Below are 12,816 nucleotides of genomic sequence, written 5' to 3'. Positions count from 1 at the left end.
GGTACGTAGTGCTTAATAAGTGCCCTAATAATAATAATAATAATGATGGCATTTATCAAGCGCTTACTATGTGCAAAGCCCCTCCCTGGCACTGAGGCTTAGCGGGCAGGGAGGGTCAAGGTAGACACTCGGGGGCCTGCTGACACCCCGATTTATCATCCAGGTTCCAGTAGGTCTGTGGCACTTCTTCTTCCTTTCTTCTGGGCCAGAGGTGGGACATTGTTCCTTTGGGGATGTTTGGCATTTGTTTCCCTTACGCCTTTGTGGCACACTTGTACATATCTATTCTATTTTATTTTGTTAGTATGTTTGGTTTTGTTCTCTGCCTCCCCCTTTTAGACTGTGAGCCCACTGTTGGATAGGGACTGTCTCTATATGTTGCCATCTTGTACTTCCCAAGCACTTAGTCCAGTGCTCTGCACACAGTAAGCGCTCAATAAATACGATTGATTGATTAGAAGTGACCGGATCAGCCTCTCGGAAATCAATCAATCAATCAATCAATCGTATTTATTGAGTGCTTACTATGTGCAGAGCACTGTACTAAGTGCTTGGGAAGTACAAATTGGCATCACATAGAGACAGTCCCTACCCAACAGTGGGCTCACAGTCTAAAAGGGGGAGACAGAGAACAGAACCAAACATGCCAACAAAATAAAATAAGTAGGATAGAAATGTACAAGTAAAATAAATAAATAAATAAATAAATAGAGTAATAAATATGTACAACCATATATACATATATACAGGAAAGACCCTCCTTGGCCCCACTTCCTACGTCCAACTAGCCAAGCCCTTGGCTGGTGGATGGTTTGTGGTCCGTTAGAACCGCAACTTGCCCTGGGCTTTGAGAAGCAGCATGGCACAGTGGATAGAGCGCGGGCCTGGAGGCAGGAGGTTGTGGGTTCTAATCCCGGCTCCACCACTTATCTGCTATGTGACCTTGGGCAAGTCATTTCACTCCTCTGGGCCTCTACATGTCTTATTTTGTTGTCTGTCTCCCCCTTCTAGACTGTGAGCCCGTTGTTGGGTAGGGACCGTCTCTATATGTTGCCAAGCGCTTCGTACAGTGCTCTGCACACAGTAAGCGCTCAATAAATACGATTGAAAGAATGAATGCCCCCTCCCAGCCCCAGGGCATTTATGTAGATAACCTGAAATCTATTTATTTATATTAATGTCTGTCTGCCTCTCTAGACGGTAAGCTGGTTGTAGGCAGCGAATGTGACGGTTTATTGTTATATTGCACTCATTCATTCATTCATTCATTCAGTTGTATTTATTGAGCGCTTACTGTGTGCAGAGTACTGGACTAAGGGCTTGGGAAGTACAAGTTGGCAGCATATAGAGACGGTCCCAACAATGGGCTCACAGTCTACTAATAGCTTAGCACAGTGCTCTGCACACAGCAAGCTCTCAATACATATGATTGAATGAATTAATGGCCAGCTGGACTCCCACCGAGCTGCCCAAGTCTAAGTCTTGTCTTGAGGGGTCGTCACGTTAACACCGTCAAGGGACTGCACCATCCCCATTCAGGATGCTTGGAAACCAGTCTGATCTGTCAATCAGTCAATCTGTGGTATCGTGCTTACTATGTGCAGAGCACTGTACTTGGCATTTGGGAGAATACAGTGAATTAGCCGACATGTTCCGTGCCCATAATGAGCGTACAGTCTAGATGATGATGATGATGATGATGGCATTTGTTAAGCGCTTACTATGTGCCAAGCACTGTTCTAAGCGCTGGGGGGAGGGGGGGCGGCACAAGGTGATCAGGTTGTCCCACCTGGGGCTCACAGTCATCAACCCCATGGGGGGGGTCAGCCCCCCGACCATCTAGAGAAAAATTCCCACTGCCTCCCTTATCTTAGAGAAGCAGCTTGGCTCAGTGGAAAGAACCCGGGCTTTGGAGTCGGAGGTCATGGGTTCAAATCCCAGCTCCGCCAATTGTCAGCTGTGTGACTTCGGGCAAGTCACTTCACTTCTCTGGACCTCAGTTAACTCATCTGTAAAATGGGGATTAAGACTGTTAGTGACTATCACGAATAGCTTCTACTTCCACTCCCTTTGGGAATGCCCCTCCAACCTCTAGTCTGTAAGCTGTTTGTGGGCATGGAACGTATCTGCCAACTCTTATATTATACTCTCCCAAGCACTTAGTACAGTGTTCTGCACACAGTAAGCGCTCAATAATTACGATTGATGGATTGTGGCGGAGCAGGTCTCTCAGGCTGGCCTCCCTCTGCCCCCCTTCCCTCGGCTGGCCAACATCCTGCCCTGATTTTGATCCAACAGCCCTATCATCATCATCATCATCATCATCAATCGTATTTATTGAGCGCTTACTGTGTGCAGAGCACTGTACTAAGCGCTTGGGAAGTACAAGTTGGCAACATATAGAGACAGTCCCTACCCAGCAGTGGGCTCACAGTCGAAAAGGGGGAGACAGAGAACGAAACCAAACATACTAACAAAATAAAATAAATAGAATAGATATGTACAAGTAAAATAAATAAATAGAGTAATAAATATGTACAAACATGTGAACATATATACAGGTGCTGTGGGGAGGGGAAGGAGGTAAGATGGGGAGATGGAGGGGGGACGAGCGGGAGAGGAAGGAAGGGGCTCAGTCTGGGAAGGCCTCCTGGAGGAGGTGAGCTCTCAGCCCTGTGGATTGGGATCAGCCCTTCCTGAGTCCGTCGGCCTGGGAGCTTCTTCAGGGACTTAAGTAGAGAAGCAGCATGGCTCAGTGGAAAGAGCCCGGACTTTGGAGTCAGTGGTCATGGATTCGAATCCCGGCGCCGCCAACTGTCAGCTGTGTGACTTTGGGCAAGCCACTTCACTTCTCTGCGCCTCAGTTACCTCACCTGGAAAATGGGGATGAAGACTGTGAGCCCCCCGTGGGACAACCTGGTCACCTTGTATCCTCCCCAGCGCTTAGAACAGTGCACATAGTAAGCGCTTAATAAATGCCATTATTATTATTATTATTATTATTTAGGTTACCCCCAGCTAACGAAGAGGTGAACCTTTTTCTGGGTCATGCCAGCCAAGAAATGAGACCCATTTGTAGCCTAGATACCGAACCTTTTGAGAATTCAAAATTAGGCCAGAGAGAACTCATTAGAGCAGCCCTATCTGGAGGTGGCCTGTGAAGCAGATGAGTCTCTTGGGGGCCCAGCGTGGATCCGGCCCGGTTATTTGTCCTTCCTTTTAATGGAGCAAGGTTTGAGCCTTCCCGGGGCTCAGCTGAGGGAGTCAGTAGAGACTGATGGAGGCTGCTGACATTTCTAGAGAAGCAGCATAGCCTGGTGGAAAGAGCGTGGGCCTAAGAGGCAGAGGACTTGGGTCTATCATATATGTGCTGTGTTACCTTGGGAAAATCACTTCACTTCTCAGTTCATTCATTTGGGGATTCAATCCCTGTTCTCGCTCCTACTTGGTACTCCAAGAAGTACTCAACAATAATAACTGTGGTATTCGTTAAGTACTCACTATGTGCCAAGTACTATACTAAAAGCTGGGACACCTATAATAATAATAATAATAATGGCATTTGTTAAGCGCTTACTATGTGCAAAGCACTGTTCCAAGCGCTGGGGGGGATACAAGGTGATCAGGTTGTCCCACGTGGGGCTCACAGTCGTAATCCGCATTTTACAGATGAGGTAACTGAGGCTCAGAGAAGTTTAATAATAATAATGATGATGATGGCATTTGTCAAGTGCTTACTATGTGCAAAGCACTGTTCTAAGCGCTGGGGGGGATACAAGGTGATCAGGGTGTCCCACGTGGGGCTCACAGTCGTAATCCGCATTTTACAGATGAGTAACTGAGGCTCAGAGAAGTTTAATAATAATAATGATGATGGCATTTGTTAAGTGCTTACTATGTGCAAAGCACTGTTCTAAGCGCTGGGGGGGATACAAGGTGATGAGGTTGTCCCACGTGGAGCTCACAGTCGTAATCCGCATTTTACAGATGAGGTAACTGAGGCTCAGAGAAGTTAAATAATAATAGTAATGACGATGGCATTTGTTAAGCGCTTACTATGTGCAAAGCACTGTTCTAAGCGCTGGGACTTGCCCAAGGTCACACAGCAGACATGTGGTGGAGTCGGGATTCGAACCCATGACCTCTGACTCCAAAGCCCGTGCTCTTTCCACTGAGCCACACTGCTTCTCTGATTATAACATAATCAGGTCCCACATGGGGCTCACCATCTAAGTAGGAGGGAGAACATGTACTGAATCCCCATTTTTGCAGATGATGGAACTGAGGCACAGAAGTAATAATAATAATAATAACGGCATTTATTAAGTGCTTACTATGGGCAAAGCACTGTTCTAAGCGCTGGGGAGGATACAAGGTGATCAGGTTGTCCCACGGGGGGCTCACAGTCTTCATCCCCATTTTCCAGATGAGGGAACTGAGGCCCAGAGAAGTGAAGTGACTTGGGCAAAGTCCCACAGCTGACAGTTGGCGGGGCCGGGATTTGAACCCATGACCTCTGACTCCAAAGCCCGGGCTCTTTCCACTGAGCCACGCTGCTTCTCTTGGGCAAGAAGTGACTTGCCCAAGGTCACACAGCAGGTAAGTGGCGGAGCCTGGATAAGAATCCAGGTTCTCCGAATCCCAAACCGGTGCTCTTTCCATTAGACCACACTGCTTTCTCAATACACTACGGCAAATCCTGTTAATTCTAATGCTAGTTCAATGAAAGTGGTGCCACTTTCACACTCCTATCCCTGTCAGTTGTGTCCCTCCTAGGGCAATGGGGGCAAGCTGGAGTGTCACCCCCCTTTGTACCCACCCCAGCGCTTAGTACAGGGCTTGGCGCATAGTAAGCACTCACAAATACTGCAATTATTATAAATCAGTAGGGGCTTGATACCAGTAGTGGAAGTTGGAAAGGGGCAGGAAGTGGAAAGGCTCAGAATGGAAGGCTTGAGAGGTGGCTTTGTGTGTGTGTGTGTGTGTGTGTGTCCCCTTCTTGTCCCCCCACTTCTCATTCAACTCTCCTACCTCTGATTTATTGCTCGCCTCTCTCCTTCTTACTGGAATGTCCACATGGCCCTCAGCTTCGTTTCATAATAGTAATAATTGTGGTATTTATGCATTGCTTACTATGTGCCGTGCACCGAACTAAGTGCTGGGGTAGATACCGAATTATTAGATTCGTCACAGTTCCTGTCCCACACAGGGCCCACTGTCCAAGTGGGAGGGAGAACAGGTATTTCACCCCCATTTTTACAGTTGAGGAAACTGAGGCCCTGAGCAGTTAAATGACTTGCCCAGGGTCACAAGGCAGCCTAGGCAGTGGAGGATCAGAGATTACACAGAATCCAGTCTTTTAATAATAATAATGATGGCATTTATTGAGCGCTTACTATGTGCAAAGGAGGCCTTCCCAGACTGAGCCCCTTCCTTCCTCTCCCCCTCGCCCCCCTCTCCATCCCCACCATCTTGCCTCCTTCCCTTCCCCACAGCACCTGTATATATGTATATATGTTTGTACATATTTATTACTCTATTTATTTTACTTGTACATATCTATTCTATTTTATTTTGTTAGTATGTTTGGTTTTGTTCTCTGTCTCCACCTCTTAGACTGTGAGCCCACTGTTGGGTAGGGACTGTCTCTATGTGTTGCCAACTTGTACTTCCCAAGCTCTTAGTACAGTGCTCTGCACACAGTAAGTGCTCAATAAATACAATTGATTGATTGATTGATTGCAAAGCACTGTTCTAAGCGCTGGGAAGGTTACAAGGTGATCAGGTTGTCCCACAGGGAGCTCACAGTCTTAATCCCCGTTACTCTATTTATTTATTTATTTATTTATTTTACTTGTACATTTCTATCCTACTTATTTTATTTTGTTGGTATGTTTGGTTCTGTTCTCTGTCTCCCCCTTTTAGACTGTGAGCCCACTGTTGGGTAGGGACTGTCTCTATGTGATGCCAATTTGTACTTCCCAAGCGCTTAGTACAGTGCTCTGCACATAGTAAGTGCTCAATAAATACGATTGATTGATTGATTGATTGATTGAAGTGACTTGCCCAAAGTCACCCAGCTGACAACTGGCAGAGCTGGGATTTGAACCCACGACCTCTGACTCCAAAGCCCGCGCTCTTTCCGCTGAGCCACGCTGCTTTTGACTCCTCGGCTCATGAGTTACTTCTTCAAAGCTCCTCTGAACAGCTAGCTGTATCCTCCAGGAAGGAATCTTCCTGGACTATTCCAGATTCCAGACTATTTCCCCATCTTCCTGGTCAAAACATCCCATCAGCCTCCGCAGCCCTCTTTTGAGTGAAATGTTTTCTTGTTGACTTATTTGAGTCTGTTTATATCTTTTTTTTTTTAACTTTTAATTCCAGTCTGCAGTCACCAGTTTGCGGTCCAGGACACCGTAGCTCGGCATTAACAGCATACCATGGTCACTGGCTGTAAACTGCTTTTAATTAATTAAATTGCCGCTGTACCTGACACTCCAGCTTTCCCCCATTGCCCTTGGAAGGACACAACTGACAGGGATAGGCGTGTGAAAGTGGCACCACTGAAACTAACATTAGAATTAACAGGATTTGTCGCAGTGTATTGAGAAAGCAGTGGGGTCTAATGGAAAGAGCACAGGTTGGGGATTCAGAGAACTTGGATTCTTATCCAGGCTCCTCCACTTACCTGCTGTGTGACCTTGAGCAAGTCACTTCTGTGCCTCAGTTCCATCATCTGCAAAAATGGGGATTCAGTACATGTTCTCCCTCAATCAGTCAATCATATTTGAGTGCTTACTGTGTGCAGAGCACTGTACTAAGCGCTTGGGAAGTCCAAGTTGGCAACATATAGAGACGGTCCCTACCCAACAGTGGGCTCACAGTCTAGAAGGGGGAGACAGAGAACAAAGCAAAACACATTAATAAAATAAATAGAATAGATATGTGCCCCATGTGGGACCTGATTATCTTATAGGTACCCCAGCTTTTGGTACAGTACTTGGCACGTAGTGAGTACTTAACGAATACCACAGTTATTATTGTTGAGTACTTCTTGAGTGCCAAGCACTTTGCTGAGCACTTGGGAGAGCATAACAGAATCAGTAGGTAGGAATCCCTGCCTTCAAGGAGCCTACAGTCTAGTGAGAGAGACGGGCATTAAAATAAATTCCTCTAGTGAAATCAGTTCCTTTACGCCGATTTTAGACTGTGAGCCCACTGTTGGGTAGGGACTGTCTCTATATGTTGCCAATTTGTACTTCCCAAGCGCTTAGTACAGTGCTCTGCACATAGTAAACACTCAATAAATACGATTGATGATGATGATCATGATGATTCCGTCGTGACAAGATCGGGTCTGGTTTGTCGCTTACGACGCTTCCTTGACTGTAAACTCTTGGAGCACAGGATTTGCAGCTTTTGTCCTTTCTCCAAACTCCACGCATACAGTAAATTCCATCGCGACTGTACTGATGATCCCTGGGCAAGGTGACTTCAGACTGTCTTTGCCGGTTGGCTCAAGGCATTTGGAAATTCTCCCATTCGAGTTCTTGATGACCGTCCCTGGCTGGCGGTGGTCTTTTCTTGTATCAGACCTAAAGCTGGTCGAGGTGGACCGAGCTGTCACGGTGGTCTGAGCTGCACCGGCCCCACACAGGTTGAGTTTGCCCTGGGAGCATTCATGAACGGACCTCGTGGCGGCTGTTTCTCACACTGAGCTAAATGCAGGTTGGTGCTGTAAATCCCTCCTCCTCACCCGCTGAACTCACCCCGTGGCCCTTTGTCTAGGCTGTGGCCTCTTTCCCGGCCACCACCCTTCCTCTAAAAATAACAGCTATTTTCAAACCTCGTCCTCCCAGACACAGTCTTGAATGCTTTCGTGGGCCAGACAGAGGCCCTTTCCAGCCCGGAACCAAAATCTCCCGGCAAGGCCAGGCTGTTTCCTCTTCTTTTCCTCCAGCTTGCCTCTTCCCTCCCTCCCAGAGGCTTTCCCATTTCTGCGAGGGGACAGTGTGGAAATGGGAAATCAGCCAGGTTCTGGATCTCCTCTCCGAAGACGAGTGGATTTCCATCCTCCTGTCAGGCAAGGCACCTCTGAAGACAAGGAAGGAATGGGGAAGATAGGCTTTTTTTTCCCCTCCTCCCCTTCTTCCAATCCGGGGGATTCTTTTGGCTGGAATGGGGAATCTGTTCCGTTTTGAAGCCAGTTGTCTCCAGGATAGAGAGAGGCTCTGGGTTCTAATTCCAACTGTGCCTCGCACCTGTTGTGTGACCTGGGGCAAGTCACTTAAACTTCTCTGTGCCTCAGTTCCCTTAGCTGCAGAATGGGGATTCAATATCTGTCCTCCTTCCTACTTAGACTGTGAGCCCCAGGTGGGACCTGGTTTATCCTGTATCCACTCCAGCGCATAATGTGGTGCTTGGCACATAGTAAGCACTTAAAAAATACCACAATTATTATTATTTATGGTCTGTCAGGAGGTTTGTGATGCATTCATAGAGACGGTCCCCACCCAACAACGGGCTCACAGTCTAGAAGGGGGAAGACAGACAACAAAACAAAACATGTGGACAGGTGTCAAGTCATCAGAACAAATAGAATTAAAGCTAAATGCACCTCATTAACAAAAAAATAGAATAGTAAGTATGTAAACATGTGTGTTTCAAATGGACAAACCTGCTGATCCTTAAACTAAACATGGGTGACTTTGGGCAAGTCACTTCACTTCTCTGTGCCTCAGTTCCCTCATCTGTAAATCGGGGATTAAGACTGTGAGCCCCCCGTGGGACAACCTGATCACCTTGTAACCTCCCCAGCGCTTCGAACAGTGCTTTGCACACAGTAAGCAGTTAATAAATGCCATTATTATTATTATTACCTCAGATCCTTCCTAACGATGAGCTCTCTGTCTTCTCCTTGCAGCCCACGACCCTCCCGCAGGGCACCATCAACATGAACCAGTGCACGGATGTGGTGGATGGAGAGGGCCGGACGGGTCAGAAGTTCTCCTTGTGCATCCTCACGCCTGAAAAAGAGCATTTCATCCGAGCGGAGAACAAGGAGATCATCAGCGGGTGAGCAGGGGATCGGTGAGAGGGATCCCTGGGACTCTCCTGGCCATCCCAGGTCTCCTCCCTGCGTCCTGAGCTCTGGGGTGTTATTTGGCCGGGGAGGAGGGAGAGAGAGAGATGGGGAGAGAGAAAAGGGGGGAGTGAGAGAAAGATCGCGCACACTCGTGAAGGGGTGGAGAAGGGCATTAAGAGCGAAAGAAAAATGGGAATCCTTCATACGACTCGTCCATTGATAGGGAAGCAGCCTGCTCTAGAGGATAGAGCACAGGCCTAGGAGCCACAATGTCGTGGGTTCTAATCCCACCTCTACCTCTTGTCTGCTGGGTGGCCTTGGGCAAGTCACTTCACTTCTCTGTGCCTCAGTTACCTCTTCTGTAAAACGGGGATTTAAGATTGCGAGCCCCATTTGCGACAAGGACTGTGTCCAACCTGATCATCATCATCAATCATATTTATTGAGTGCTTACTGTGTGCAGAGCACTGTACTAAGCGCTTGGGAAGTACAAGTTGGCAACATATAGAGACAGTCCCTACCCAATAGTGGGCTCACAGTCTAAAAGGGGGAGACAGAGAGCAAAACCAAACATACCAAGAAAATAAAATAAATAGAATAGATATGTACAAGTAAAATAAATAAATAGAGAAATAAATTTGTACAAACATATATACGTATATACAGGTGCTGTGGGGAAGGGAAGGAGGTAAGATGGGGGGGATGGAGAGGGGGGCGAGGGGGAGAGGAAGGAAGGGGCTCAGTGTGGAAAGGCCTCCTGGAGGAGGTGAGCTCTCAGTAGGGCCTTGAAGGGAGGAAGAGAGCTAGCTTGGCGGATGGGCGGAGGGAGGGCATTCCAGGCCCGGGGGATGACGTGGGCCGGGGGTCGATGGCGGGACAGGCGAGAACGAGGTACGGTGAGGAGGTTAGCAGCAACCTGATTTGCTAGTATCCACTCCAGTGCTTAGAACAGTACCCAGCACATAGTAAGTGACTAACAAATACCGCAATTATTACTATTATTATTTATCAGATCACCTGGGGCCTGAGTTCAGCAGGTGAGACGAAAGCTATATTCCACCTCCAGTTGCTCATATTAACATCGAGCACTTAACTGTGGGCAGAACACTGTGCTGAACGCTTGTCTGGGGTATGCCTTCTAGGGTTCATTGGCCTCTCAGCACGTCTGTTCACCAAGAGGTTTGAAGGGAGGGTCCTGGGGTGTCCTGGGAATTGGGAAGGGAAGTGGGGGTGCCGGTGAGGGCCTGGGAAGAGACTTTCCAAGCCAGACACTGGGGACAAGGGCTCTGGGCGGAGATAGCGTGACCAAGCCCTTTTTGCTGTGGGATAAAGGCCACCCTCTCCAGGAATCTTGCTCCGTTGCTGCAGACTCGGGGACTCCTGCCTGGGCTTTTACTACTACTACTACTACTACTACTACTACTACTACTACTACTAATAATGATGATGGCATTTATTAAGTGCTTACTATGTGCAAAGCACTGTTCTAAGCGCTGGGGAGTTTACAAGGTGATCAGGTTGTCCCGGGGGGACTCACAGTTTTAATCCCCATTTTACAGATGAGGTAACTGAGGCCCAGAGAAGTGAAGTGACTTTCCCAAAGTCACACAGCTGACAATTGGCAGAGCTGGGATTTGAACCCATGAACTCTGACTCCAAAGCGCGTGCTCTTTCCACTGAGCCACGCTCTTTTAAGGATTGCAGCCCCCAAACCAAGGGATTTTTTGGTATTTAAGTGCTTACTATGTATCAGGCACTGTTCTAAGCACTGGCTTAGTTGCACGGTAATCAGGTCGGACACAGTCCATGTCCCACATGAGGCTCCCATTTTAATCCTCATTTTATAGATGAGGTAACTGAGGCACAGAGAAGTGATTTGCCCAAGGTCACACAGCAGACAAGTGTGAAGCAGCGTGGCTCAGTGGAAAGAGCCCGGGCTTTGGAGTCAGAGGTCAGGGGTTCAAATCCCGGCTCCATCAGTTGTCAGCTGTGTGACTTGGGGCAAGTCACTTCACTTCTCTGTGCTTCAGTTACCTCATCTATAAAATGGGGATTAAGACTGTGAGCCCCCCATGGGACAACCTGATTATGTTATAGCCTCCCCAGCGCTTATGACAGTGCTTTGCACATAGTAAGTGCTTAATAAATGCCATTTAAAAAAAAGGTGGCGGAGGCAGGATTAGAACCCAGGTCTTTCTGACTCTGAAGCCCTGGCTCTAACCAGTAGCCACGGCGTCCTTACAGACCTGGAGGAAGAATTGGAGAAGATCACCTAAGTGTCAGGGCTCCCACCAGCAGGCAGCCCTGGAGCCGAAACCCCCAGACTGGAGAGGTCTGGGAGGGAATGTCAGCACAGGGCGTCCTTTGCTCTGCCCAGCCCCCGGAGACTTCCCAAACGGCACATTCTGCCCCTGCTCCTTGCTTCCCCAGTCCTCAGGCGGTGCTCAGACTGGGGCCGGAGACGGCACCGCTCCGCAGAGAGAGGATGCCGCGTCCTGACGTGCCCAGCCCAGGCCCTCTCCCGGGACCGGGCGACTCCATTCCCCAGGGGCTGGGTTGTCGGCGTCACACGATCCATCTGACTGAGAACCTTTGTGTGGAGCAGTGAAATACCAGCCGTGGTGAGATTATGGGTTTTGTGGAGCAGAACTGAAAATGTTTAGTGTCTTTTAATGCAGCCCTAGGGATGGCCTGCAGAGATGCTGCTCCCTGCCCTTCCCAGGGAGCCGGCAGGGCCTGGCCAGACGCACCTCGGCTGGACCTGCCCCTCACCCCCACCTTGCTCGCCTTCTCCTTCCTCCCTGTTGGAGGGCCCCGGCTGGGGTAACTTGAAGTGTTGTGGGCAGGGGACGTGTCTGCTTATTGTTGTGTCACGCTCTCCCAAGCGCTTACTACAGTGCTCTGCACACAGCGAGCGCTCAATATCGACCTACTGACCGTTGGACCAAGGCAGAGCTGGTTCTGAGGCAGGTTTTGGGGAGGGGGATTCTCGGCATCTTTCCCGCTCCTAGCCTTCCCCTTCAGCGACTCCTCCAGCAGTTGGGCCCGAGGCTTCGAAGCCGAGTCCTCAGCAGCTCATAGCATCTCACAGCTCGGCCGTTAAGGGTGGGATACCTGAGGGCAGTTCTGGGAGTTGGGGGCTGGCCCGGTTTTCCCTCAGAGGCCGACTCACTGATGTGTGTGAATTTAATGGCTCGTGTTCTGAGAGCGATAAACTTAATGTTTAAACAGTGGCCATAATTGTGCCGGCGCCTCTGGCTGGACGCCCAGCTCCTACCGCTAGCAAGTTCGATGCTGAGAAGAAGCTGTGTATTCCTCTTCAAGCCTCCTCCTCCTCCTCCTCCTCCCTTTCCTCTTTCCCTCCTCCCATTCCTCCTCTTCTTTTGCACTCCTCCTCCCTTCCCTCCTCCCTTCCCTCCTTCTCCTCCCTTCCCTCCTCCTCCCTTCCTTCCCTCTTCCTCTCTCCCTTTCTCCTCACCTCTCTCCTCCTCCTCCTCTTCCTCTTTTTCCTCCTCCTCCTTGTTTTCCTCCTTTCTCCCGTCCTCCTCCTCCTCTTTCATCCTCCTCTCCTCTCTTCCCTCCTCTTCTCCTCTCCCCTCCTTCTCTTTCCTCCTCCTCCTCTTTCTTCCTTCTCCTCTTTCCTCCTCCTCCTCTCTTTCCTCCTCCTCCTCCTCCTCTTTCCTCCTCCTCCTCTCTTCCCTCCTCCTCCTCCTCTTCCCTCTTCCTCTCCT

At 49.0% G+C, this 12,816-nt stretch overlaps 1 protein-coding gene across 8 annotated transcripts in view; it reads left to right on the top strand.

Moving 5' to 3' along the window:
* Positions 1-12,816, top strand: part of LOC119942831 (myosin phosphatase Rho interacting protein) — a 253,516-nt gene that overhangs the window by 131,028 nt on the left and 109,672 nt on the right. For all 8 annotated transcript variants that reach the window (XM_038763815.1, XM_038763816.1, XM_038763813.1 and 5 more), the window contains one exon: positions 8,924-9,075. In XM_038763815.1, coding sequence (XP_038619743.1) covers positions 8,924-9,075 — 152 coding nt within the window. The remainder of the gene's footprint in view (positions 1-8,923; positions 9,076-12,816) is intronic.

The sequence above is a fragment of the Tachyglossus aculeatus genome, chromosome 21 (assembly GCF_015852505.1).
Source record: "Tachyglossus aculeatus isolate mTacAcu1 chromosome 21, mTacAcu1.pri, whole genome shotgun sequence".
Lineage (NCBI taxonomy): Eukaryota > Metazoa > Chordata > Mammalia > Monotremata > Tachyglossidae > Tachyglossus > Tachyglossus aculeatus.
The sequence above is the reverse complement of the archived record's forward strand: the minus strand, read 5'-3'. Positions and strand labels throughout refer to the sequence as shown.